Source organism: Tiliqua scincoides, chromosome 5 (assembly GCF_035046505.1).
Source record: "Tiliqua scincoides isolate rTilSci1 chromosome 5, rTilSci1.hap2, whole genome shotgun sequence".
Classification (NCBI taxonomy): Eukaryota; Metazoa; Chordata; class Lepidosauria; order Squamata; family Scincidae; genus Tiliqua; species Tiliqua scincoides.
In genome coordinates, this window is record NC_089825.1 from 27,436,061 (window position 1) to 27,462,934 (window position 26,874).

The window sequence follows — 26,874 nt, forward strand, 5'->3', positions numbered from 1 at the left end:
AATGCCGATCATGCCATACATTTCCAGCATAGTGGCAACGTTAAACAGACTGGAGTTGCAGACATGCATATGCATGCTAGGCCTTTTTTTATATGTGGTAGTCTTGGACGAATGCTAGCTTAGTCTAAGACCCAGGTCAGGTTGCTTTACTCAGCATCTTAAATTCAAAGGTGGTTTTGTTGGAAGATACATTCTACTACATGGTATTAGAGCCTTTATCGCATTCCAACAACACCCCAGTCCAGAGCTCTATTTGACCTCTGATGCATATGCAGGATTCTTGCAAGAATAGGTTTCTCCATTCACTTCAGTGGAGGAGCCATTTCTACACATGTGAAGTTGCTGCCTCTATTATTTTTTTTAAACAAACAGGGAGAATAATTTAGATGTAAGAGCTTGCTATGCACCTTGGATCTTTCATGCCCACAAGAGATCATTAGGTCAGGGTGAATACCTGTATTTTCATCCTGGCAGCATATCTTCCATGCTTTTGCATTAGACTATGAATCTCAACCACTGATGCCAAGATAATCCCACCGATCTCTGTGAAAATAGTTTGGAGTAAGTGGTGTAAGGAAGAAGTGTAAGTAGTGCAGGGAGAAGTCTGCTTGAATTCCTTCAGCAGGGCACAATCCACCAGGCAGTTGTCTTGGGATGGCCCCATGTAAGTGAATGGAACAACAATTAATTTGGGTCAGAATGACCGTAACCCAGACGAAAGAGGGTAAGGAGTAGCAATAAGGGATTTGGTATCATGCTGGTTCCCCTATCCTCTTTTTTTCATTCCAAAGATCAAGGCATGGGACTTGAGGGAGAATACAGTCTTCTTGTGCTGATCTTTATAAATAAATTACAGAGCAATCTGCTTCCCTTCTTTCTTCTTTCCATCATCCATGCAAAGCTAGGGCCAATCTAGAGTTAAACTGAATGTATGGAATCCTCAAAATGGTTGCAATGCTCAAACTAGAGAATGCTTACAGAGCTATTTGAATGTGTAGTAGTAGACTATGGGTGCAATCCTAACCCACTTTCCGGTGCCAACATAAGGGCAATGCAGCTCCGAGGTAAGGGAATGAGCATTCCCTTACTTTGAAGAGGCCTCCGTGAGTGCCACCCAACAGCACACGTCCCATTGGCACCGCTATGCCAGTGCTGGAAAGTTGGTTAGGATTTGGGCCTAAGGGCCCAATCCTATCCAACATTCCAGTAATGTTGTAGCTGTGCCAACAGGGCATGTGCTGCCCCACAGAGGCCTCTTCAAGGTAAGGAAACAAATGTTACTTCAAGGCTGCATTGCAGCTGCAGCAGCACTGGAAAGTTGCATAGGATTGGATCCTAAGGCCAGCCTAGATGATATCCTCATTGAGAGATCTGAATACATTTGGTTCTTGTACAAGAGTTATCAAACTGTTGGTTGCAACCCACCAACCTGACAAGACCTGTCTCGGGTCCCTTAAGGGGTGGGGAAGGGGGGAAAGTAGCAACATGATCCCCAGGATCACGCTGTTGCCAGGGACAAGGGGGGTTTTCCACTTACCTACAGCCAGCAGCAGCCGCCTGGGGGGTCTGGGGTGCCTGAGGACCCCTCTGCAGGCCTCCCCAAGCCTCCAAATACCTTGAAAAAGTTTTTAAAAAATACCCACTTCCAATTTTGTGATGAAAATAGGAAGTGAGTGTTTTTAACTTTTTCAAAGTGTGGTCTCCAGGCTCTCCGGTCTCATCCCCACCAGGAGGCTGCTGCTGTCTGTAGGTTGGTGGAAACACCCTCCCCTTGTCTCTGGCGGCAGCCCGATCCTGAAGATCACTTTACTGCTTTTCCCCTCCCCCACAACTTACCTCAGTTCTCAAACTCCCTGATAGTTTGGGAACCCCTGTTCTAGTATACATAGTGTGTGTGTGTGTGTGTGTGTGTGTGTGTGTGTGTGTGTGTGTGTGTGTGTGCGCGTGTGTGTGTGTGTAGGTGATCCAGATTGGAAAGGCAATGGGTGACAAAGGTGAAAGTCTCCCACTTCTCCTGCCCCCACTACCAGTCTACACTGTGCACACTCGTTCTATTTAGAAAAATCAAGTGTAGAGGCTCCAGTCACACAATATTGTCTATTTTGGTTTGCTATTAAATTATACTGGCTTCAATTATCAGTCCAAAAAGAAAACAGAGAATGGCCTTCATAGTTATTCATACTGGTGGGAAATGGTCATATTAAAGTACCTCCCATTTTCTCTGCCTTCTTGTTCATAAAGCTCAAACTAGTAAGGTTGCTAGCCAAAAAGAGCAGAACCAATTAGGCTAGCTTGGTTTGTTGTGTTGTGTCAACACCAGAAAATTTGGGCTAGTTGGCAGAATTGGTTGAGTAAAGATGGAATAAACTGAGTAAAATTAAGCAGTAACATTTTGACTTGGCCTTTGTTCATGCCCATGTGGCATTTTATGCACCCCTGCATGAGACTGCAGTGCCCATTGTATGATTCCTCCATAGATATTCCTCAGTCTCTGTTCAGCTGATGGAAGCAGAATAGGCTAAAACAAGAAGGAAAAGGATGACACCCACTCACACCCACTGCCCTGCATGGCTCTTCCACCGTGCTACAACAGAAGGGCAAGTTCAGCCTAGCATGACTTCCAGCATCAGCCGCAGGCATGAACAGTACGCTTTTGCTCTTTTCTCCACCCCCTCAGCTGCTGAGGTCCATTGGAATCCACAATTTTGACTGTCCCTGTCCCACCTTCTGCCTCACTTCAGGTTCCACCATATTTGTTTTGGTCACAAAGGCTCTTAGGGTTCAGTCCTAACCCCTTACGTCAGTACTTTCCAGCACTGGCATAGGGGTGCCAATGGGACATGTGCTACATTCTGCAGTTCACGGAGGCCTCCTCAGAGTTAGGGAATGGTTGTTCCCTTACCTCAGAGCTGCACTGCCCTTATGTCGTGCTGGGAAGCACTAACGTAAGGGGTTAGGATTGCGCCCTTAGTCTTATAAACCAGGAATCAAACAGAGACAATACAGTAGCAAATTGGGGTCTTCCATATCTCGAGGCAAGTCACAAAGCAAAAGAAAATGCAGACTTTCACGACTGCCCTTGTCTGACTAGGAAAATAAGAAGACTGACAGCCCAATCCTATCCACGCTTTCCTAGGAGTAAGCCCCGTTGATTCTAATGGGACTTGCTTCTGAGTAGACATGCATAGGATTGGGCTCTCACAGATCAGTTAAAACTAGCACTATGCTAGTAATCCATGTCTGTGCCAGATTATTGGGGACCCTGGAAAAAAGCCTGCTCTAGTCATTGTCCATCCGTCCCCCCATGACATGCCCTGCCTGCTCCCTAATGGCAAGGTTTCTGAGACCTGGCATTGGGACCAGGGCAAGATGCCCTATCGGGCCCCTCCTTCTTAAACTTTCGTACAAACCAGACATTACTACATTTTTAAAACAAGTTTTAATTGACAGTTTTAACATAGCATGAGCAAGATGGAAACAAAATGAAGACATTTATCAGAAATGTGACAATTTCCTTCCTTTGAGGAGTGCTGTTCCATTTCTTTTTTTCTACCTCAGCAAATACCTCCTCATTTGCTTTTTCTTCTTCTAATAATGCACAAGCATACAAGGACTGGCTTTCACTATCTTTCCTCATTACTATGTGATGGTTTTGAAACAAAACCCAGGTGAAATTAACTTACCTGGGCTATTTTTAAATTTTTTTCTCTATTTTTTACTCTTCTGTGCTCCAAACTTATATTTGTACTCCGTATTGTTAATCTCACCTCTCAAACAATGCCAGAACACATGCACACTTGATAAAATGCCACGTGTTCTAGAGACACACTAAAGCTGCATTCTTTTTTCCGCTTCTAGCACTAGAAACTTTTAGCTAGAAGCATTACAAAGTTTTTTTTTTAACCTTCTAAGATCATGCTCATTTTTTACATTTTAGTGTGCTCACCACGCTAGCAATTTGAAATCTACCATCTACATGCATTTCTTTTTAATGATGGCCTCCATACATTATGGTTACAACATGGTGGCCTCCATGCAATTGATTTCAATGACTCCTGTATGACTGGATGCCATTTTGTCATTTTTTAATGAACAGCTGTAGAGGCATGCTTCTAGCATGCTATAAATGTCACTTCCTCCTATTTTCTATCTGAAAAAGCAGAACTAGAAGGAATGGAAATTACTACTGGAGGCCTAAGAATTCTGCAAACTGAACTGGGTGACTTCCTATGGGGCCCCAGTATTTTTGGTCTGCAGGTTAAGTTTCACTTTCCCATACTTGAAGTGTACTAGTACATGTTGGTGCTTTTGGAGAAAACCTGGGCTGCGTTTCAACTGTAGCTTTAATTCAGTGTACTTCTATTCTCCCAATGTATTCTGGTTGTGGTTTGCTAAAGAATCCGAGAGCTACCCTTAACAAACTACTATACAGTCTCCAGAATTCATCAGGGTAACTGAAATGCATTGGAAGTGAATTAAAGCTATAGTGGAAATGCAGCCCTGGGTAGGCTGAGAATGAGGTACCCAAATTTATTTTGTAATACATTTGTTTCATACTGCTTAGCTTGTTCTGTCATGGCCTGGGTCCCCTAGAAGCCCATGTCCTGGGGATTTTGCCCCCTGCCCCCTTCTCCTCAGGCCTACCTAATGGCACTAACACTGCCACAGGTATTGTAGGTTTGAGGACAGCCCAGATGGCCTTTGATGGTAATGGGCTTTTGGCCGGTGCTCAGCCTGCCAGATCCCTGCTAGTAGTTTACTGTAGAGAAAGGAGAATCCATACTCATATATTCACTCCGATGATTCCTTTCTGTTGACTCTGTGATTAGTAGGGAAGTAATATAACTTGTTACTGCTACAACTGTTGTTATTGTGATAAAAAAAATAATGCACATATTTCTGTTATGTGACATTAATTTAACTTGAGTGTGCCTGCATTTCAGGCAAATGATTAACTAAAATGATGCTGAAAACATTCATCTGATGCTCTTTCTGTTGTACTAATGAGTGATTGCAATATCTTTTTCTAGGGTATAATGGGACCCAGAGGCCCACCTGGATCAAATGGTCCCCCTGTAAGTATATTTTGATCACTGTCATTATTTGAGAAAGGGATCGGTTAAATATACTGTCAATTTGTATGTAAAGCAGCAGTTGCAAGTATTAAGCATTGCCAAACTGGTTATTAACCAAATAATCCTGTTTGGCAAGAGATATTCTCTATTGACTAATCCAGTATGTTGGCTTGCAACTGTGTTTGGGAATTACCAATTCCTCAACACGGATCTCAGTTAGGAACTGATATGTCATATCTCTTACCTTTTGCAGTTTCCTGTCGTAGTGGAGAAGGGAATCCTCCTTGGCCCTTTTCTTCTGTTTTGCCCTTCTATAAAATCAGTGCCTTACCGCCCAGTCCTGAGCTGCCAGGCATGCAGGACTGCAGTGGCACAGAAGATGGCTGCCACTGCATCCAGCGTGCCCCAGGCAGCCACCCCCACCTCCTCAGGTTTTCATCCCCTTCCCCTGGATAAAGTGGGTAGTCCCACAATGGGGCTACTCGATTCTATGATGATTCAAAGGTCGGTGTAGAATGAAGAACCTTCATGTCAGACAGGTGGCCTGACACAGAGGCTCAGAATCTGGTGGAGCACCTGCCTCCCATCCCGCTTCCTCCTCCCCCGGCACACCTCTTCCCTGCTTTCCTTCCTCCTCCCCCGGCACACCTCTTCCCTGCTCTCCCTCCTCCTCCCCCGCCCTGGAACGACTCCTCCCCACCTCCTCCCATGTCCCCACCTACCTTTCTGCTGCCTGGTGGTCTGCGTGACCTCCAAGTGACAGAGCTCCGGTGCTCCACTGGCGCTAGCCCAGTGCCAGCCAGCACTGGGCTGGCACTGGCGCTCCACCGGCACCAGGGCGGTGCCCAGCGGTAAGCTGGCACACGCTCTTTAGAATTGGGCCCTCAGTATCTTGGTAAGGGGAGCCACATAATGTGTGCCTACCTAGTATCTCTCCTACTAGTCGTCTGTTCTGACCACTTTAGGTTATAACAATCTGGCTGCATCTCCAGGGCCTTCTGGGTTGTGTCTCCCCCTTGAGAAGCCATTTCTCTTGCTTGCCCGTTCCCTGTGACCACTCTGTAGTCATTCCCAGCTCACTTCTCCAAACACTAGAATCACTCCAATCACTAGAAAAGCATTCACCTTTTTCACACAATATACAAAACTGAGGAAAGCTTCTTCTTCCCCCTTTAGGGCTCTCCAGGCTACCAAGGACCTCCTGGTGAACCCGGTGAACCTGGTCAAACAGTAAGTAAACCTTTATTTTCAATATACTTTCAAGCATTCTCACTGTAGAAAATGACCATTATGATTATTAAATTTTTGCCATAATTTTCTACTGTGAGAATTATTGAAATTCTGAATTGCCCTCGGTGTGGAAGTCCTCTCTCAAAATACATGCTTTCAGAGAATTTGCATTGCTGTTTTTGCAAGAAAAAAAGGTATAGGAGTAGCAGAAAGCAAGCTGGTATTATGATGGATTCCAGTGTCTGTATGTGTTTTCTGTTCTTCCAAAGACAAGAGGCTCAAGCACAAGGTGCTAAATAATGAAATGAGACCTTCCTAGAAGTAGTATAGGTATGTGCCTTGGGCTACCCTTTGTTGCAGCTTCAGGTGGAGAAGCCCCACTGTCATTTATATATGGAAGTAAGGATTTGTGACAGCCAATAGTAAACCTAGTGAGGGGGGGGGGGTGGAATTGTTGTGTTTTCTGAAAGACCAAGTGAGAGAGAGTCTGCCTGCAAAAAAAAGCCTTGAGTTTGGTTTGTTTTTAGTATTTTGAGAAAGCCCTAAGATGAGAATGTGTGGTTAGCCTTTGATGCCCTTGCATATATGTTGGGAATGTTCTAACTAAGGGGTAGACAACATACAGCCTGTGTGCCAGATCCAGCCTGCCACCCAAAATCATCTGGTCCATAGTCCCCAATGGATATATCCATCAGGCTTACAGTGGCCCTAAAAAAATAATTCCAGTTTGTGATTCTGTCACTGTAAGGTTTACAATATAAGTACAGCAAGGGCAGAAGCTTCCTTTTAGCATCAGTCTCTGTCTGGGCATGCATCTCTCCACACCATGCCCACCTCTTATCTCTTAGGTCTATGGCCTAACTGGGAGATTCACACAAATATATCAAATGCGCATGCGTTCTTACTATTGACGGGCCCAGTGCCTGGTCCCTATGCAGAAGAAGATTGCTGACCCCTATTCTAACTCAATATTTCTGCATTGAACAAGTGGACCAGATGGCTGGACAAGGTGGCCCACAAGGTCACCTCCAAATCTGTGATAATGTGATATCTGTTGTGAGTTGAACAGTTGTTGTTTTTGTAAAACTCTGTTAACACTCAACAACTGATTTTATTCTTTAATTGTATTTTTATTCTCAGTGTAAGCTTTCAAGGGCATTCTTTGAGTAGAAAGGAAAGATAAGAATGCCCTTATAATATAAATATTAAATAAATATGGGGTGGGGGGCCGTATCCACGAATCCTGTATCCATGGATTCAGTTATTCGTGGATTGGATTCACAGCCCCTCACATTCTCCACATGTGCCCCCTCTGGAGGCAAGGGGATATCTGTTCCCCCACCTCCTGAGGGTCCTCTGAGCTCAGCAGAGGCTGTGGACATCAGTCTGCAGCCTCTGCCGGGCTCAGACTGAGCCCTAGAGGTAAAAAGAAGAAGAAAAAATCGGATTTCTCCCTGAAACAGGAAGTGACGTTTTAATGCTTTATAAGGCATTAGGAGGCCCGGGGGAAGCCTCCTAATATCTTATAAGGATGTCCCTTTGGGGCTTCCCAAGCCTCCCAATGCCTTACAAAGTATTAAAAAATGTTTCTCCAGTTTCTGGAGAAACTGGAAGTTGTTTTTTTTTACCTCTAGGGCTTAATGTGAGCCCAGAGGTTTACATTGGGGGGAGGCGTTCACTCATAGCTGCAGTTTCACTTAAATGCGGGGGATTCTGGAACGGAACCTCTGCAAATACGGGGCACGCCATTAATCTTGTGCTGATATTTTTGAATACATTTACCAAGGAATCTAAACTAGGGCTGTGTAGTGAACGTTAAGATTTCTGTGTTTAGGAAACACAGAGGTCACAAACAGAGCATCCTCCTCTTGGTATGCAAGGATTCAGATTCAGTGAAGTCACTGGCCCATATGTAAGAAACCGATTCCCATCATTTTGTTTCAAATTGACTGCTTATTGTTCCTCCCTAGGGCCCCCACGGTGCTCGTGGTCCACCTGGTCCTCCTGGAAAAGCTGGTGAAGATGTAAGTATTTGTACAAAGATTCCTAGAACATTCTGGAACAGAAGGGGGAATTCTTTATCTAAACCTTGGCTATCACCCTTTCCACTCATGCTTCCACTGGACCACCATGTTTCTATATATGCAAGCTGCTGATCATCAAGCAACTCAATTCTATAATTGGACTGTGCTGCAGGAACTTGAATTCCAGCAGCACAGCCCAATTTATGCACTGCAATGTGTGATGCTCTCTAGCACACTACCAGGTCACTGCTGGGAATGGTGAGGGATGCCAGCCATCTGGTAGCAGTCTTCCCAGATCTCCTGGCACCAGTAAGTCACCAACGGGGATGGTTAATGATGGGGAGGGTTCAGTGGAGGAAATAGGGCAGGAGGGGCGGGGAGGAGATGGCGGTCATGTATACTGGATCTTATCCCCTCTTTTTTAAACCTCCCTGCCCCTTTTCTCGCTTTAGTGGAGGTAAGTTTTTTTCTAAAAAAATTGCCCCGAATCACCCCCCAGATGACACAGAGAGAGAAAATTGCGTCAGCTGAATTTGGCTGATGCAGGGGTCTGGGGAGGGTGGGAAGGAGGCAGGGAGAAGGCGGGAGGGAGGCATTCCAGGGCAGGGAAAGGGCAGGTGGAGGGCATTCCAGAGGGTGGGTGGGTGAGCAGCGAGTGGGAGGCGGGGCTGGGACCTGACATTTATGCCGGATCCCAACCCCATTCCCCAAGCAGAGTGGAGTGGCTCCAAGCTCCGTTCTCCTTGGACTTGCATCACCTCCTGAGGTGGCGCAGGTCCATTGGGGCCATGGTGGCTGACCCGGAGGTAAGGGGAAGAGTTTCCTCTTGCCTCTGGCTGTGCCAATTCTAACCACAATCTTGCTCTGGATACAGTGCAGGCCTCCTGGCCTGGCTGTTCCAGCGCAAGATAGGATTGCACTGCACGTGTTCTTGGGATGGACTGTAGCCTTAAACACTTCCATTTTAAGATTTAAACCAGAGTTGTTCCAAGCAGCATTACTCCTACGGGGTCTGTGTCACTGCATGGACACCTTCATCAACTACACAACAGCTTGGCATTGTTTCTGGGTGCACAGTGATTATGTCACATGTTGTCGCCAGACTTTCAGGAATTTTGAGCTGTGCAGGGCTCAGTTTGGCACAGTTTTGAGCTGTGTGGCTGCACAGTTTAAAGGGAGCAATGGTTCTAAGACCACTTGATACACAAGATGGTGCCCCAATGCCAACTGTACCCAGCAGTGTGCCAACTGCTGCCACTACCACTCTTTCTCTCACTCCCTAAATTCAACAAGAAAGAGGGAGAAGAAGCCAAATGGAAAGTGTAAAGAAAATGGGAGTGGTGGACTAGAGCAGCAGGTGCCAAACCCTGGACCATGAACCGAATTTGGTGCCTGCAAAAACCATTCTCCGTTGTGAGCACTGCTTAACATTCTGCTGTACTGCATCTTATCTTGCCTGCCCATCTCTACAGAGAGTCACGCTGGGCAGCCGCTTCTGCCCCAGCAGGCTCTGCACCCAGATTTCTGGGCAGATGCAGCTGCCCAGTACAACTTCCTACAGAGATTGGCTGGCAAGATAAATTGAAGCATGGCAGAACGGTAAGCACCACTTACAATGGGGATGGGTTTTTTCTAGCGCAGCGGTCCCGTAGTTTGAAGAGTGCTGGATTAGAGCATTCTCTGTTGCCCTAGCCACTACTGCCCAGTCCCCCACTTTTCCTCTTTCACTCCATTCCCTTCTTCCCTTTTGAATCCAAGGAGCTTGAGGGCAAGGAGCAGTGGAAGTGGGTGGGCAGAGTTGGGCACTTAGCAGGCCCCATGGGCAGACTCTGTTTTAGTCCTAAAAATATGAGGGAAATATAGCCTTAAAATGTATTTCCTGAGGAAAAAATGCTCATCGGTTCGTTTGCAGTGTTGCACAAAACATTAAATTATTTTCCCTCTTTTTTTTAAAGGGCCATCCTGGTAAACCTGGAAGATCTGGTGAGCGTGGTGTTCCTGGCCCTCAGGTAAGTGTTGAATCTCATGGTGTCTTTATAGTCTATTAATTGGCTTTGGCTACAATTGTACGGGGAAAATTGAATTATTTGCCATTCATGTGTTCTATTGTGTTTTAGAACAGGGGTGGCTAACCTTTCAACTTTAGGGCTCCTGGACCTTTAACAATTGTGTAGAAGAGGAAATTTCAGCAGGTGCAGCTTGTCAACTCACAGATCCTGTGTGTGAGGGCCCTGTGGGTGAAAGTCCTCTGTTAGTAAGCTTTATCCCATGAGAGATAGCAGCTGCATTTGGGAAAGATGGATCTCCAAACTTTATCTTGTAAGGCCCTTCTCAAACATGTTCAGTCCATTAGCCTTGTCGTATTAAGGCGACTTAACGTGTCTTGTTTTGGAAATGGACCCTTAGCTCAGTGGTAGAGCACATGCTGTGCATTTAGAACGAGCCAGGTTCAATCTCTGGCACTTCCCTGTAGAGATGAGAAAGACACCCACCCACCCACCTACACAAGCTGCCACCAGTCAGTGGAGGCGAGATCAAAGTCAGACTTCTAAAGAGGCTGCTTCACATGTTCCATAAGTGTCATATTAAAAGCTCTAACTTAAGCCTTCTCTTTTTCTTTTTCTTTTGTAAAAGGGTGCTCGTGGCTTTCCTGGAACTCCTGGTCTGCCTGGCTTCAAAGGAATAAGGGTAAGCATCTAACTTAGACAGGAATATACTTAAAGATGATGAACCATGAGCAGATGAATATGTCTGTGGGATTTTCAAAGGCACTTTCTGTACACAGCCCTGATACAATAGGCGGCTGTTTCACCCTGCTGCTTACCTTTGGCATCTTAGTTCTGACAAAATGGATCTTCTAATATCTTTTTCAAAGCCTAAAAATAGTTACAAGGGAAGGATAGGGCTGGGTGAGGGGCATCAATCCCTTCTTCCTCTAACATTTACTCACTGGAATTGCCGGTCCCATCAAAGCTTTTGGTACACATATTTGTCTTTTCCCCCTAGCAGTGATATTACCAGTTAGGGGTGGTGGGAGGAGGCAAATTTCAATCAGGAACAAGGAGCAGAAAAAAAAATGGTTTGAAAAAGATATTGGGATATCTGGGCACAAAGCCTCCACAGCGATCACTCTATTGCTCAAAAGAAAGTATCACCATGGCTGAATAATTGTTAACTAGCACCCCAATTGTAACATTCAGTTGTTGGGAAAACACCATGTATAACTGTTGCAACTGTTTTCCTTCGGGAGATGTGGTTGGGCTACTGTTGTGGAAACCCGTTGGATAATGGCTGAAACACAACTGTAGGGCACATCACAAGTCCCTCCCTCCGCACATGCAGTGTTGAATGGCTAAAATCATTGCAATGGCAATGTTGAATGGCAAAAAAATTGCAAAAATCATTTTCCCAGATTTTTTCCAAATCAAATATATTTGGGAAGGTATTCCTTCTATCTGACCAGTGTCCTTACATTTACAGTATCTGGCAGTAGAATCTCCTATCCCACCCTATCTTCTCCGCTGAAGGCTCTTCCCTTTAAGCAAGTCCCCACTCCTCCCACCACCCACATGAGCATTTATGAATTCATAAGTTTGTTTCAGATAAAAACTTTCGGGGATGTTTTTTTTAACAATAAATATTTCTTTACCCATGATAGGGTCACAATGGTTTGGATGGACGGAAAGGAGAACCTGGTGCTGCAGGCATCAAGGTAAAAATTATTACATAATGCATGCTGCACATGTACTTTATTCTAGGAAGAGCACACATCACTTGGCAATATCTCAATTTTCTAGCCTGTGTTTGTGGTAGAATTTCCTACTGATAGTTGCTCTTCTTAAGTCAAACCAACCTATGAAGCATAACAGGGTTCAGTCCTCAAAGCTCAAGGCAGCATGAAGCTCCAGGCAGTCGCGACCATGATGCAATTGCACCTGGATTTCCAGGTGAATGTAAATTGCCTGGAGCATCATGTCATCCTGATCTGGGAACATGGTGAACTGCGGCGTGCCGGACCAGTCAGCTGTGTTCATGGACAGCTTTTCCCAAACCCTGGATCCGGCCTGCAGGCTGAAGTTTGGAGGGACCTGCACTACACCATCCTGGCTTGCCCTGGTCCAGAACACCAAGCAGCTCTATTAGGCTCTCAGAGCTCTTGTGTAAGCAGGCTGCATCATTCATATCAGTGGAAGGAAAGACCCATGTGCCCAAAACGGTATGCATTTTCTTCCATTGAAATGAGTGGGGTAGCTCTTGCAGTGATGAAACTCTGGATTTCCATGCCTAAAGGATTTGAGGTATTCAACAAAGTATTAGCCAAAAAGGCCCAACCAGATATCTTGTTAAAAAAAGAAAACTCCGCAGGTTGTTCCATTGACCCCAAAGTGTTGACAATCAATACAGGAAATGGAGTTCGAAGTCCCCTATAATGTCACTATTTCAAGAAGATGAATTTACCTTTGAGCCCAGCTAAGATAGGAATTAGGTGAAGAGTCAAGACAAATTATGTCTCTTCAAGCAAATGTCCAGTTTCACTGGAGAGGTTCATCTTGCTCTTTAAGAATAAATATTGTATTCTGCACCAACATCAACAAGATCAGTAGGACTACATTGATTTAAATTTATGTATACAGGGCATGCCACAGTATCTGCAGGGGTTTCACTCCAAAATCCCAGTGGATGCTGAAACCCACGGATAATGAAATCTGTGGGTCAGGTCACCCAGACCACTGAATGTGACCAGAGCTCAGCTCTGGTTGTGTTCAGAAGGTACAGGTTGAGCCTCAACACGAGTTGGGAAACCTGCATTGAGTCAAATCCATGAATACAAAATCCATGGATGACTAGATTACCTGATTTGTGGATCAGCCTGCCCAGGTATAGCTTTATAGAACAACGCTTGACAGCTTCCACTGGAAAAGAGCTTTGATTCCACTCAAAATAGAATCAATCAAGTCCCAGTGAAATCAATATGGTTTATTTGTAACTAATTTGTCCTATGGATTCAATTAAGAGTAAATGCAACCAACTTTCCCTGGATTGGTGCTTATATTCATTCTGTCACTCTTCTAATTAACAGAAAGTTGTTAATTGCTAATCTGAAGAACTGATTTATTCTAGGTAAAATGTGTGTGCAATGCATTCAAAGTTAGATGGGCAAACTTGCACTGCCCCACCTGCTAGATCTTTTGCAGAAGAGTATTACAATGAAAGGACAGCCAAAATGTATGTCAAATGGGTAACATTTGTTCTTTTATAGGGTGAACCCGGTGCCCCTGGTGAAAATGGTACCCCTGGACAATCTGTAAGTATTTCCTCTTCATACCTTGCAAATTACTAATTAACAGGATTCTGTGTGACAACAAAATACTAATCAAAGTCAACAAGTTTCTGTGTGATGGTCATTTCTTACAGTCGTCTAGTTGCTACTAGTTAGCAGCATTAAAATCAATTGCCTTCATATAGTGCTCAGTTCTAAAGTGAAATTGCAATATTTGATCAAAACTGAAATGATGCTTTGTGAAGGCTACAATAATGGTGCGATCCTGCACTCCCTGGTGCATGTATCAGTCCTCTTCAGTTCAGTAGAAGTTGTGTGGAGAGGAGCTACATTATGTTACTCTATATGCATGTGTATTATTCAATCCCTATTTCCATGTGGTTGCTTTCAGGGTGCTCGTGGCCTCCCTGGCGAACGGGGAAGAGTTGGTGCTCCTGGCGCAGTTGTAAGTGATTACCTACCTCTACAGCCTTCTTGTTCAAACTTGGTGTTCATTTTTCTTTTGGATTCTTTACTTCCATATAAGGCATTAAAATGTGCATATCTTTTCTTTAGGGTGCTCGTGGCAGTGATGGAAGTGCTGGTCCCACTGGCCCCGCTGTAAGTTTAAACCTTAATGTTTTATTATTATTGTCCTGTCCTGTCCTGAATTATTCATATAGATGCTCACTCATCCCTTGGGTTTGTCCCTGTCAACTGCTCCATCTCTTTCTCTGCCCTTTGTCTATTGCACTACAGAGAACCTTGAAAAAAACAAAAGCTGGTCATTTCTACTTGGGCATTGAAGAGGTGCTAATATAGTTTCTGAGATGAGATATTTTCCTTAAGGAGTTTCCCCAGGCTATTCAGTTCAAGTTGAGCTACTATAGGCTACAGTCCAATGCTTTATCAGGCTGGGGGCTGAATTTTCCCCAGCCAAGCTGCAGAGAGGCTGCAGGCCCTGCCACTGGCGATAATGTCATTGACCATTGTCTGCAACATGGTCAAGGAGAATGCCGCCCCCAGTTGGAGAACTTTTCCCTCTATTTAAGAGAAACCCTTCCCTTAGAAAAGTGATAGGAGGGAATCCCATCAACCAAGAGAAGGAACATGTTGCAAACCAGCTATGCTTTGATCTTGATCCAAAAATATGCTGCTGTTAAATCAGTCAGTGTATGGGGCACAGCTGTCTTGGATCTGTCCAGTGCCCAACCCATTGGCCAATGTGAGATCACCCCTGACGAAAAGATATCAGCAAGATGGATGCAGGAATTATGGCCTTGTCCATGCCTACTTTATCTGATTCTTGATCTAGGCATGTATTTTTCACACAGAACTGTCCACAGCAGCAGTGGCTGCCCTAGATACAGTCCAGGTTAATAGATGACCCAACATCCCCATTATCTCCTGGTCATTCCAGGAAGGGATTAGGCAGCTAGTGAGATCATCATTTTTGCTCTACAGTAGCGAGCGAATGTTTTGGCACATTCGGTGGCAAGCCTGAGTCACTGCTGCTAAGAATACCCTTGAGTAATTTGCAATGCAAGTACTTTTATTTAAACTGAAGATACCCTCTAGAACAAGGGTGTCAAACTTGTTTAATACAGAGGGCCATATAGCATTCATGATACCTACTAAGGGCAGGAAGTGAAGCCATTCAATAGGAAGTGATTTCATTAAGCAGGCCGTGGCCTTAAATAAGCACTTTTTTCTCACTAAGGAATTCTTAGCTGCCAATGACAGAAGAGAAAATACATAAATCTTTATTGTATTCTCAAGATATGGGAGGGGCCAATTATCTTGTGGGTCACTCATTTAGCAGTGACACCTCAGCACAGTTCAGCAGCTGATAGTGGTACTGGGTGAGCCCGAAGGCCAGGTGAATAGCTTCCAGGGGTCATATCCAGCCCCCCAGGCCTTATGTTTGGCAACCCTGCTCTAGAACATGAAGAACCCAGCATCTCCAGGTAGCACAGAGAAACGTTCCTGCCTGTAATCCTGGAAAGCCACTGCTGCTCAGTGTCAACATTAGGGAGCTAGATGGAGCAATGGTCTGACTCATATAAAGCAATTTCCTATGTTTCTATGCAGTAGCATAGTGAGAGGAGGAGCAAAAGTACTGCAGGAGTACAATGGCAACACACAGGAGATGCCATCTAGTTCGGCATGTGCCTGCACATTACAAGTGGGAGGGACCACTTACGTGGCATGTTGAGGTGCCTGCAATACTTACTGTTTTGCCCCTTCTAAGTATTGTTTCCATGTTCCTAAAGTGTATGTTTATAAAACCAGAGACTCAACAGAGTATAGCAAGAACAGCATAGAAATAGAATTACATTCTTACATGAAAAATCTTTATGCTACAATTGAAGCTATCCCAGGAATAGCTGTGTGGTAACTGCAGCTCTGTGGCTTCTCCAGGTACAGAATGCCTGTGCCTCAGGTCAGCTTTTTGACTTTCAGGGAGCTCGTTCTAGGCTCTTGAATAAAGCTGTAGCATAAAGCTGCAGAAAATGGCATCCACAACTGCGTCTCAAAGGACATGCTGAGCTGCATACTGTTTTTCTCCACATGAATGCAGGCCCAGTGATGGCTGAGGATAGAGAACATTTTTTATACCCAAACTGGCTTTCAGAGGACCGCCTCACACTTTAATTTTGTATACCTAAAACGTGTGACTACAACAGCGCATGTTGTTGTCATACAGGTACACTCATCAGAAGAACAAATTGGCTGCAGCTCACTGTCAAAGGCACACTTGCTGGCACCTTTTTCGACCTAAGTTGAATTACAATATAAAACAGCATCACCTAAACTGTGTGACATGAGAGATGTCTACAGGAGATTGTAACCCCATGTGCGCTGGGCCCAACAATGCTCCTTTTAATGCAGCCATTGGGAGGGCCTAGAGGCCTCTTCCAGGTTGTGCTGGGCTGGTGCCCCACTCTATTGGCCTCTGCAGGCCTCAGAATAGCGAAAAGAAGTGACTGGAAAAGACTTCTGGTTGGTGGATTCAACTTCCAGTTTATCTGGAAGTATCTTCCTGTCACTTCTGCGGGCCATTCTGAGACATGCAGAGGCCAACAAAGTGGATTGCTGGTCTGGCACAACCCGGAAGCATCCTATGGGTCCTCCCAAAAGGGTATGGCTGCACTAAAAAAGGAGTATTGTGTCATGATCCAACTGGGGAAGACGAGGTAGGTCACAGCGCTGAAAAGTTTGGGAACTGCTGCTCTGGTGAATTGTGAGATCTCCTCGCTTGTGAAGTAAAGACCTAACTAACACAACCTTCCACAATCCACTCTGGTTCTATAGGTGTTGGACACAGTTTGACCACATTTCTTCTGTTATAATAGTTTCCTGCCCTTGTAATGATAATATTTCTGCAATCATTATCAACCATCTTTTAGTTTCAAAGCTTGTAAGCAATATATCTTGCCACTTCAGCATTCCAAATGATGAATTAATAGTATAGTGCCCATGGATTCAAATAGGCTTGTTTTATTCTGTCTGCTATCAGCAGAATGCTTGTATCTGCAAATTTTTAAGACTTCATTTTTTTCCCCCATCTTTGCAGGGTCCTATTGGTGCTGCTGGACCTTCAGGATTCCCAGGTGCTCCTGGAGCCAAGGTATGAATAGTTTTAACCACAGGGCAGCATCCTAAAAGATATCCTCCAGCACAATGCAACAGCATAATATGCAGCAACAATTTTAACCAGAAGTATTTTCAGATAAAGCAACATTACAGCTGTACAGTTTGAAGAGCAATGCCTATTCTGTTATACTAGCTTGAGTAATGATGTCTTGGGAGTGGCCATATCTTAATGTGGAACATCTGCTTTGAAGAAGAAGAAAAAAAAGGTTCCTCACATGGTTCTTGGGTGAATGATCTTCTGCCTGAGAGTCTGGGAACTGTTTTCAGTCGGGTTCCTAGTATTGGTCTGATTCAGTCTAAGGCAACTCCTTATTGGAAAGCATCATAATATGGAAACCATTCCAAGCTTCTAAGAGTCAATTCACACAATTCCCAGAAGCCTGGGACTGACTTGCCTCTAGCTCAGTGATTTTCAACTCTTTTCTTCTCACAGCAAACTGACAAGTTGCTAAAATTGTCAAGGCACACTATCGGTTTTTTTGTCTCAATTGACAAGGCACACTGCACTGCTGGTCCCCTATGGGACTCCTCAAAGCTATGCCAGCTCTTTTGGTGACCTTGAGCAACCTTTGGGTGGCATGTCAAAGCCAGGATGGGGCAATAAGATGCAATGGTCGCTGGTGTGACCAAGATTCACTTTGATCTGCCTCCAAACTCAGTTCTTAGGGACCTTTTGGTAGATGGTCTGCAGGGTTTTCAGACAGGATTTAGAACCTGGGTACAGAATGTCTTGGGCGCAATCGCAACCCTTTATGTCAGTGCTTTCCAGCATTGACTTAAGGGCAGTGCAGCTCTGAGGTAAATGAACAAACATTCCCTTACTTTGAGGAGGCCTCCGTGAGTGCCACCCAACTGAAGGATGCAGCATACGTCCCATTGGCTGGAAGCAATTCTGGAAGGCGCTGACACAAGGGGTTTGGACTGCGCCCTTATTTAGACAACTGCATTGATATTATCATCATTATTCTTTCTTAGAGCCAGGCACAACTTAAATTTATGCTGCAAGAGACTGTACACAAAGCATCTCACACTAAAAGATTTATATATGCCAAATGTCTTTTGTCAAACAGGGTGAAGTTGGATCTGCTGGTCCCTCTGGTCCCTCCGGTCCTGCTGGGCCACGTGGTGAGGTTGGACTTCCTGGTGTTTCTGGTCCCGTTGGCCCTGCAGTAAGTTAAATTCAACTCCTGACATTGCTAAATTTGGTCTCCTGCGGCCAGGGAATGTGTGTAAAATGTGAATATTTAAAACATACACTTTTGCTTTTCTTTTTAGGGTAACCCCGGTGCCAATGGCATTCCTGGTGCTAAAGGTGCAGCTGTAAGTATATCTATCTTGAAGGGACAAGTTTCCATTGAGGGTACTTAAATTAGTGTGACCAAGCATATAATAGGATTATCATATGTTCTTCTTTTTTCTTTGTTCTTTCTGGACAGGGTCTTCCCGGCGTAGCTGGTGCTCCTGGCCTGCCAGGTCCTCGTGGTATCCCAGGTCCACCTGGCCCTGCTGGTGCTACTGGTGCTAGAGGACTCGTTGTAAGTGATCTTATCTAGAATACAGCTCCCCTCTTTTTGTAGTTGCTTCAATTTGCATAAAAGTAGGGCACAATTTGACAGCACACATTATAGGTGGCAATTGTATTTAGTACATGACAGTGTCCACGCCAGGACCCTATTCTCGTACCTTCTGGCATCTCAGCTCACTCAAGGTTATAGCATCCTAATGGGTGCTCTGTTGTGACAAGCGCATAGCACAATATTTGTCACCCTTACTACATTCTTAAAGTTCAGCCAAGGTGTGAAGTGGTGACTAGAAATAGTCACTGTTCTAGTCACTGAATAGTGATCTGTCTGGGGTCATGCCTTTCATTGATGCAATTCCATTTGACAACAAACTTGCTGTTAAACATCAGCTGTTATTTCAGTAAGTTATTATTAAGAATATTTATATACCGCTTTTCAATAAGCGTAGTTCACAGGCGATTTACGTACTGTAGCAAAATAAACCCATTTCTGCCCAGCCCACAGGTGTACACATTTCATCCATGTTGTGTATGTGCAACGTTGGGCAGAAATGGCTTAATACATGTCCCCGAAGGCCTGACAGTCTTAAATGAGATGCAAAAGAAACACCAGCAGCAACCATTGGAAAAATGCCATGCTAGGGTGAAAAGGGACATTATATGATATTTATTTCATTTTCTTAGAACTTTTCTTAAGTAATCCAAGCATTCGTAGACTGAGATAGACTGGTGTTACTGTCTCCCTATTGCATATGAGAGGCTGAAAGAAGAGTGAAATCACCCACTAGCCCCTTCTCAAGAAATCCTCACTGCATTTAATAAACATGAAGATGTATGGGTGTTGGGCTGTGCCCACTGGCCACATTTCCTTCCACTGATGTGCCCATCGGTCATGCCCTCAGCATGTGTATGTTCAGCAAGTGTACGGAAAAGGCCCGGTACCCATAAATAATACAGGAGCAAGAATTCTCATTCTAGCTCCCATTGTGTATGTGGGTACTACTCCTTTATCATGGAAGGCAAACATGTGACCGTTTGGGGCATGGCCAGAAGGTTGCCACTAGGGGTTATGGTACACAGTGCTCCTCCCACCACCAACAGCCGCACAGAACGTCACGCGAGGGGGGGAACCGAGCATTTTATCCTCCACCCGTATGCGCAGCTGGAGGCCTTTTCTTGGAATGTCGGCTTGTGAGCTGACAATCGAAGTGAGATTTGAACTAGGAATGTCCCGTCTCAGGACTCATTCTTTTGCCCATTATGCTGTACTGACTATTTTAATTTTTCCCCTATTGCCCTTCCTCTGCTCCATAGGGCTAATCATCCAGGCTAGGAACAACCAAATTTGGTTGGTCAACAATATGAATGAATGATAGTGTCATTAGACAGTTGCAGTTCTTGAAGAACGTGTCACTCAAATGCAAAGAAGAAAAATGAAGTCTATCCTAGAGTGCTCACTGCTGAAAACTGTTCTTATGTTTGACTTAGGGTGAGCCTGGTCCTGCTGGATCCAAGGGAGAAACTGGAAACAAGGGTGAACCTGTAAGTATTGTGGCACATCATGCAGCAGTATATTTAGTGAAAATGCAGTTTTCCCCAATGTTGCCTGTTATTCAAGATGATGATGATTTTTATCACAGGGTTCTGCTGGCCCCGCTGGCCCTCAAGGTCCAAGTGGAGAAGAAGGCAAGAGGGGTTCCAATGGTGAGCCTGGATCCAGTGGCGTTCCTGGCCCAGCTGGTTTAAGAGTAAGTCCCTTACATGCTACAGAAATAACAAAATGGAAAATACTAAGAAATCCATTAGAATTATAAATCTACCAGAGCTCAGAGGGGCTCTGTACTACCCCAGATAAGAGATGGACCATGATTTGATGGAGAGGACACATGCTTTGTACGTATAGGGCCTGACATTCTAAGAGGCAGGGCTGGAAAACATCTCTGCTGGAGACATTGACAATCATTGATGGTCATCATGGCAAATACTGGTTAGGTATTGTATTAACCTGACCTGGTATAAGGCAACTATATATTTTATATTATATATTTTATGCAGTAGCCTGTCTGTGACATCTCAGCAAAATATCCAATACCCTAAAATATATTTGAATTAATCATAATGATCTTAAAGTCCCTGTTCACCGCATCGTCATATGGGGGTTAATTCTTAATGATAGTATTAGGAGTGCTTTTAAAATATACAGATACTTAAGCCTGTTTAGAACTTGGGCCCAATCCTATCCAATTTTTCAGCATCGGTGCAGCCACAATGCAGTCCCAAAGTAAGGGAACAAACATTCCCTTATCCTAAGGAGGCCTCCATGATTGCGCCCCCCCCCACACTGCAGGATGCAGCACATGGTCTGTTGGCACAACTGCATCTGCACAGGAAAGTTGAATAGGATTGGGCCCTTAGTCAGCATTAGTAAATGAAAAGGATAAGATGGAGCCAAATTCTGCTACTTGATGAACATTGCTTGTCCATCAGTAAGGAAGGTTGGGATTTTCCAACCTGGGATTTTCTAAGCCCTGATAAAGCTTAGAATCAAAGTGAGGTAAACACATGATAGGAATATTATTTTAATCTTAAAGTGCTGGAATAAAAGGGGTATTATATGGCAGAAAGTCAGAAGCTAAATTATCTATAAGGGAAAAAAACTTCAAACTATGGTGACAATATTTGCCATATTCTTGTGATTCAGACAACTTAATGGCACGTTACACTTTCTAATCCTTGGATCAGTGCTGTTAGTGATCTCCATGGTTGAGTAGTTGTGGTACCAAATGTGTACGTGTAGTTTGACACCAGTGATTTTGAATGAAGGAGTGATTTACCTGCACACATTATTTTTCCAAGGTTCTCTCAACATAGAGATCACCTGAAGGATGTTTCTATGCATGGAAAAATATAACACGCAAGTTGGCCCTGACCTTTGGGACAAATCTAAGCCATTGGGGCAAATCTTATTTTTGTCCTGTTCATGGCGCTGCCTTGAACTTATTAAGAAATTGCCTCACATTAACTAATTAATCAAAGTTCACCAGCTCATGGCTGACCCAGCTATGGTGGTGGGCCTCTCAGAACACTATAATCACAGGATGGGCATATGACAGTGTCGCAGAAAATTATCACCTTCATAGTTATAAAACTGTTCTAGATTGTCTGACACACTCATAAGAACATCAGAACAGCCCCACTGGATCAGGGCACAGGCCCGTCTAGTCCAGCTTCCTGTATCTCACAGTGGCCCACCAAATGCCTCAGGGAGCACACAAGACAACAAGAGACCTGCATCCTGGTGCCCTCCCTTGCATCTGGCATTCTGACATAGCCCATTTCTAAAATCAGGAAACAGAGGCTGCAATCCTAACCACACTTTCCTGAGAGTAAACCCCATTGAACAAAATAGGACATACTTCTGAGTAGACCTGGTTAGGATTGTGCCCTCAGTCAGTTTTTCTACAGGGAGATCTCACAAAGGTCAACAATACTGGCTCAGGATTTAGACAGAGTACCGGATTCAGTGCAGTAATCAGTCCAGTTGTGAGGAGTGCTTCAGTCTCTGCTAGTTCCCACAGACAACAGGAAACAGCACAGGTCTACGTGGGTTGTATACTCTGCAGAGCTTGTATAGTCTGAGGAGGAGCCATTCCAAAGTTGTGGAGCATCTGCTCTGCTTGCAGAGGATTCTAGGTTCAATCCCTGACATCTCCAAGTGAGACTGAAAAAGACCTTCATCTGGGATCTTGGAGAGCTGTTGCCAATTGGCTCAGTCCTATCTGTGCTAGATAGACCAGTGATCTGATTCAATATTCAGTAATGTCCTGTGTCGCATGACTTGCTTTGTGTACTGAATGAACCTGAGGGGAACATGTCAACTGGGGTGCTTTCCACTGTGCTGTATAGCACCGAGACAAGACCACCAGAAGCTACCTTTGGGCAAACTCTCACCTTACAATTTTTCTGAGTGATCTGAGGTCATACGGAATTCAAGCTCAATCGGAAAGTGAAGAACTCCCATTTTGTTACTTTGTCAGGAACTCCATATCCCCAGAATTAAGGAAACGGGATGCTCACTGTTTTCCCCCATCACAAATGCCAAACATTCCTCTTTAAATCTCTCATTGGCAAACCCTTTTGAGCTGGCTGAATCTCTTTTCCATTTCTGAGCATATTTTATATGTTCTTTTCTTTATTCCTTCTTCATAGGGTGTTCCTGGATCTCGTGGTCTCCCTGGAGCTGATGGTAGAGCTGGTGTTGTAGTAAGTTGTTGCTTTTATTTTTTAACTCACAACTTTATAGCTAGTCATGTTGTCATGTCTTTCCGCAAAGCCAGCATGATAGTGATCTTACTGCTGTTACCATTCTCTTCAATGTAAATTTAATGTGTTTCTTTGCAGGGCCTTCCTGGCAATCGTGGTGCTTCCGGCCCTGCAGGTGCTAAAGGTCCCAGTGGTGATGCAGGTCGCCCTGGTGAACCTGGCCTCATGGGTGCAAGGGTGAGTATGGAGGGTGATGTGATTTTGTAAGGCAACAGCAGAGGAAGTCAAGGGACATTTTTTGTTTATTTTTAAAAAAGCTATATTTTAAAATTGAACGACTTTTAAAAGCCCTTTTAAAAATGCGTTATCCTTGATTATGATTAGTATATGTTCAGTATTTTTTAGTGATCAGAACTGGTTGGGAGTAAGTCCCACTGAACTCAATCATTGGCTGACTTGGCTGATGGATTTGGTGTATAGCCACATGATGCAGCCACCTTGTTGAAATTAAGCAAGGTCTTTGTATTGATGGGAGACCAGCTGAGAACCCCGTATACACTGCTTTGAGTTATGGCATGAAAGAGAGGCAGGATATAAATGTAATATAAATTACTTTCTCATCATTCATATATTGGATTGGCAGAAAACAGCACCCCCTTTTTTCTGTGTGAGAGTGTGTGTGTGTGTGTGTGTGTGTGTGTGTGTGTGTGTGTGTGTGTGTGTGTGAGAGAGAGAGAGAGAGAGAGAGAATGAATTAAGTTGCATTCCAGTTTCAAGCAAGAGCAAATTCAGATGAAGTTTCTATGCTTTTTAGGGTCTCCCAGGTCAATCTGGAAGCCCAGGTCCTGCTGGCAAAGAAGGTCTCCCTGTAAGTATCCCACAATTTATTCTGCTTTAAAGCATGTTCCTTTAAGCTAGCATTTATATTCTTATAAATAGTTTCTATAGCAGTATCTAGGAACTTTAAAATTTGTACCATGTTTGCCCTGGTAACAGACCCTTGAGTTAGGTTAGACTGCAAGATGGTGATTTTCCCAAGATCACCCTGTAAGGTCACTGTTAAACTCAAGCCTGAGCTTGATATTTACATACAGCTGCCCAGCAGGGCTTTTAACACTGGCCTGCAGCAGTGTTTGCCCTACACCTAGGAAAGAGAGAGACAGTGGAGTCTGGAAGGTGGGTTCTACTGAAGAGGACAGTGCACTGTATGGAATACGGCAGGAATACAGCAGTATTCCTGTAAGACCATAAAGCAATGTACCAATAATAAAAATCATGATCTTTCCCCCTAGGGATTGGCTGGCCCTGATGGTCGTCCTGGTCCTGTTGGCCCAGCTGGCCCAAGAGGTGAAATTGGCAACATCGGATTTCCAGGACCAAAAGGACCCAATGTAAGTCTGTCTCAACAACTGCACTATCACTTTTCACCTTTCTGTGGCATTCCAGTAATGAACACAAGGGATCTCCATTTTAGAATGTTCCTCCATTTTAGAAATAGTCTGACTATGAGGTAGCCTCCTGTGATCTCCCACCAACAGTCCGATGTGTTACATCCCCAAGAGGCCTATACCATGATAGACCTGAACATGCAATCTGAGTCTAAGGCAATAGTAGGGTGACTATATCAGTGCTCTGTGCATTTATTCTTTGAGTTTGATGGCTCAGGTGTGTTTGTCAGGCCATTTAAAATTCTTGAGGATGAATACATTTAACCGCTGTCCCTGAAATGGTGAAGGGGGGAGGAACAAGCATAGTATGGGTGCAGCCATAAGACTGGTTCCAGAGCATGTTGTGGGGGTGCATGAGACACCCACCTTGCTGAATTTAACCAGATTCAGATACAGTGTCCAGGTGTCTGCCTAGAAATTCCATGTATGCTGCCTTGAGTTTCATGGTGCAAATAACATGGGATAAAAATACAGTTAATAAAAAACATTAAGACCACAGTAGAAAAAGCTACCCTGGGAGGTTATGTAATTTATTTTTATGAATCACCTTTTGTATCCACCATATCTCCAATAAGCAGGGAATGGCATTACACCACTTGATCCTCATCACAACCTTTGAGGTAGGCCAGGCAGAGAGAGAAAGTCTGGCCCAAGGTCACTCAGGCGGTAGTCTTATGCACACTTACCTGGGAGTAAGCCCTATGGAACATAGTGGGACTTTCAAGAAAACATGCATAGGATTGTATTGTCAGTGAGCTTCATGGCTGATGGGGGCACTGGAGTCCACCCAAAGTTCCACATTCTTCTCATTGCACCATAATGGCTTTCAGTCATACTTTCCTAGAGAAATAAGACTTAGCAAGCACCTCCATGGGATAAATTAGATAGTGGGGTAAGTGTTAAGAGGCTAGATGATTTGCTGGTTTCCTTCCAGTTCTTCTGGGAATCTGTAGGTGTATACTAGTGGTTTTCATACATTTAGCACCGGGACCCACTTTTTAGAATGAGAATCTGCCAGGGCCCACCGGAAGTGATGTCATGACTAGAAGTGACATCATCAAGCAGGAAATTTTTCAACAATCCTAGGCTGCAATCCTACACACACTTACCCATTTTATCATTGTTGCAAGAATATACATAGTAGCTTGTTAAAAGTACAGGTCTATAACATTTCCCCAAATGCAGTCACATACCATGGGAGCATCAAGTCTAATATATTAAAAATAAAATATTGAAATGACTGGGGACCCACCTGAAATTGACTTGTGACCCACCTAGTGGGTCCCGACCCACAGTTTGAGAAACACTGCTGTATACAGCATCTTGGAGAGTATGATGGTGTTTGGCAAAATGTACAAGACTGAAACTATGTGGAAATAGCTTCTATTTCAGAAGCAGAAATAAAATAAACTTACAACTATTGTTAGCTTCTGCTCTGATAACATTTTATTTTCCTTTGCCTTCTTCCATAGGGTGAACCTGGCAAACCTGGAGATAGAGGCCATGTTGGCGTTCCTGGCCCACGGGTATGTGCTCTCAAGTGTTTTGTATTATGTACCTTATTTAGGGTCACATGTAAAGGAATTGTCAAACTCCAGTAGGAGAAGAGCCATAGCTCAGTAGTAGAGTGTGTGCAGTCCCAAGTGTCTCCAAGTAGGAATGAAAAAAAATATCTGTCTGAAACACTGGACGGTTACTATCCATGCAGACAGTATTGGAACAGATGGACCAAGGGTCTGACTTGATATGAGGCAGCTTCTTATGTAATTTGCAAGATGGTCAAAATAATGTATATAATTGAAAAAAATCAGTTTGTTGTTTAAATTTCCTGCTAATAGCCAGGGGCTAATATCTTACACTCCAGTGTGAATATTTTTCCTTGATATCAATACTTACAATGAACATAAATGTGTGTTTAAAAATGCCAGGAGTAAACCTCCCTGTAGTACAAGTGATTCGAGTGAGTAACTCCCATTTGATATGGGAAGAGTTTCTAACAGTCCAGTCCTATGCTTCCCATCTCACCAATGCAGCCACACCAAAAAGACTTGCGCTGCATCCTGTTGGGGAAAACAGGGGGGGGGGATATATTCTGCCTCATCCCCATCAATCTACCACCACACTTGAGGCTGTTTTGGCCTCACTGCTAGGAGGCCATTCGCAACAGCCATAATGCACATTCCGCCATTGGAACACCAGTTATTTGATTTTAGCCATTTGGCCATTTGATTTTAGACAAGCAAGCGAAGAAAGCACTGTGTATATTTCAGAGAAAGATTGTGCTAACTTTTTGTAAATAAACTTCTGTTGTTCTAGGGTGCTCCTGGCGCTGAAGGAAACAATGGAGCTCAAGGGCCACCTGGTGTTGTTGTAAGTATAAAAATTGTTAACCTCA

At 44.1% G+C, this 26,874-nt stretch overlaps 1 protein-coding gene across 2 annotated transcripts in view; it reads left to right on the plus strand.

Moving 5' to 3' along the window:
* Nucleotides 1-26,874, plus strand: part of COL1A2 (collagen type I alpha 2 chain) — a 73,730-nt gene that overhangs the window by 13,254 nt on the left and 33,602 nt on the right. For both annotated transcript variants that reach the window (XM_066627706.1, XM_066627705.1), the window contains 21 exons: nt 5,031-5,075; nt 6,252-6,305; nt 8,276-8,329; nt 10,285-10,338; nt 10,964-11,017; nt 11,988-12,041; nt 13,590-13,634; nt 14,002-14,055; nt 14,166-14,210; nt 17,167-17,220; nt 18,317-18,415; nt 18,522-18,566; nt 18,683-18,781; nt 20,257-20,310; nt 20,409-20,516; nt 22,978-23,031; nt 23,170-23,268; nt 23,846-23,899; nt 24,324-24,422; nt 25,952-26,005; nt 26,796-26,849. In XM_066627706.1, the coding sequence (XP_066483803.1) occupies nt 5,031-5,075; nt 6,252-6,305; nt 8,276-8,329; nt 10,285-10,338; nt 10,964-11,017; nt 11,988-12,041; nt 13,590-13,634; nt 14,002-14,055; nt 14,166-14,210; nt 17,167-17,220; nt 18,317-18,415; nt 18,522-18,566; nt 18,683-18,781; nt 20,257-20,310; nt 20,409-20,516; nt 22,978-23,031; nt 23,170-23,268; nt 23,846-23,899; nt 24,324-24,422; nt 25,952-26,005; nt 26,796-26,849 (1,332 nt within the window). The remainder of the gene's footprint in view (nt 1-5,030; nt 5,076-6,251; nt 6,306-8,275; nt 8,330-10,284; nt 10,339-10,963; nt 11,018-11,987; nt 12,042-13,589; nt 13,635-14,001; nt 14,056-14,165; nt 14,211-17,166; nt 17,221-18,316; nt 18,416-18,521; nt 18,567-18,682; nt 18,782-20,256; nt 20,311-20,408; nt 20,517-22,977; nt 23,032-23,169; nt 23,269-23,845; nt 23,900-24,323; nt 24,423-25,951; nt 26,006-26,795; nt 26,850-26,874) is intronic.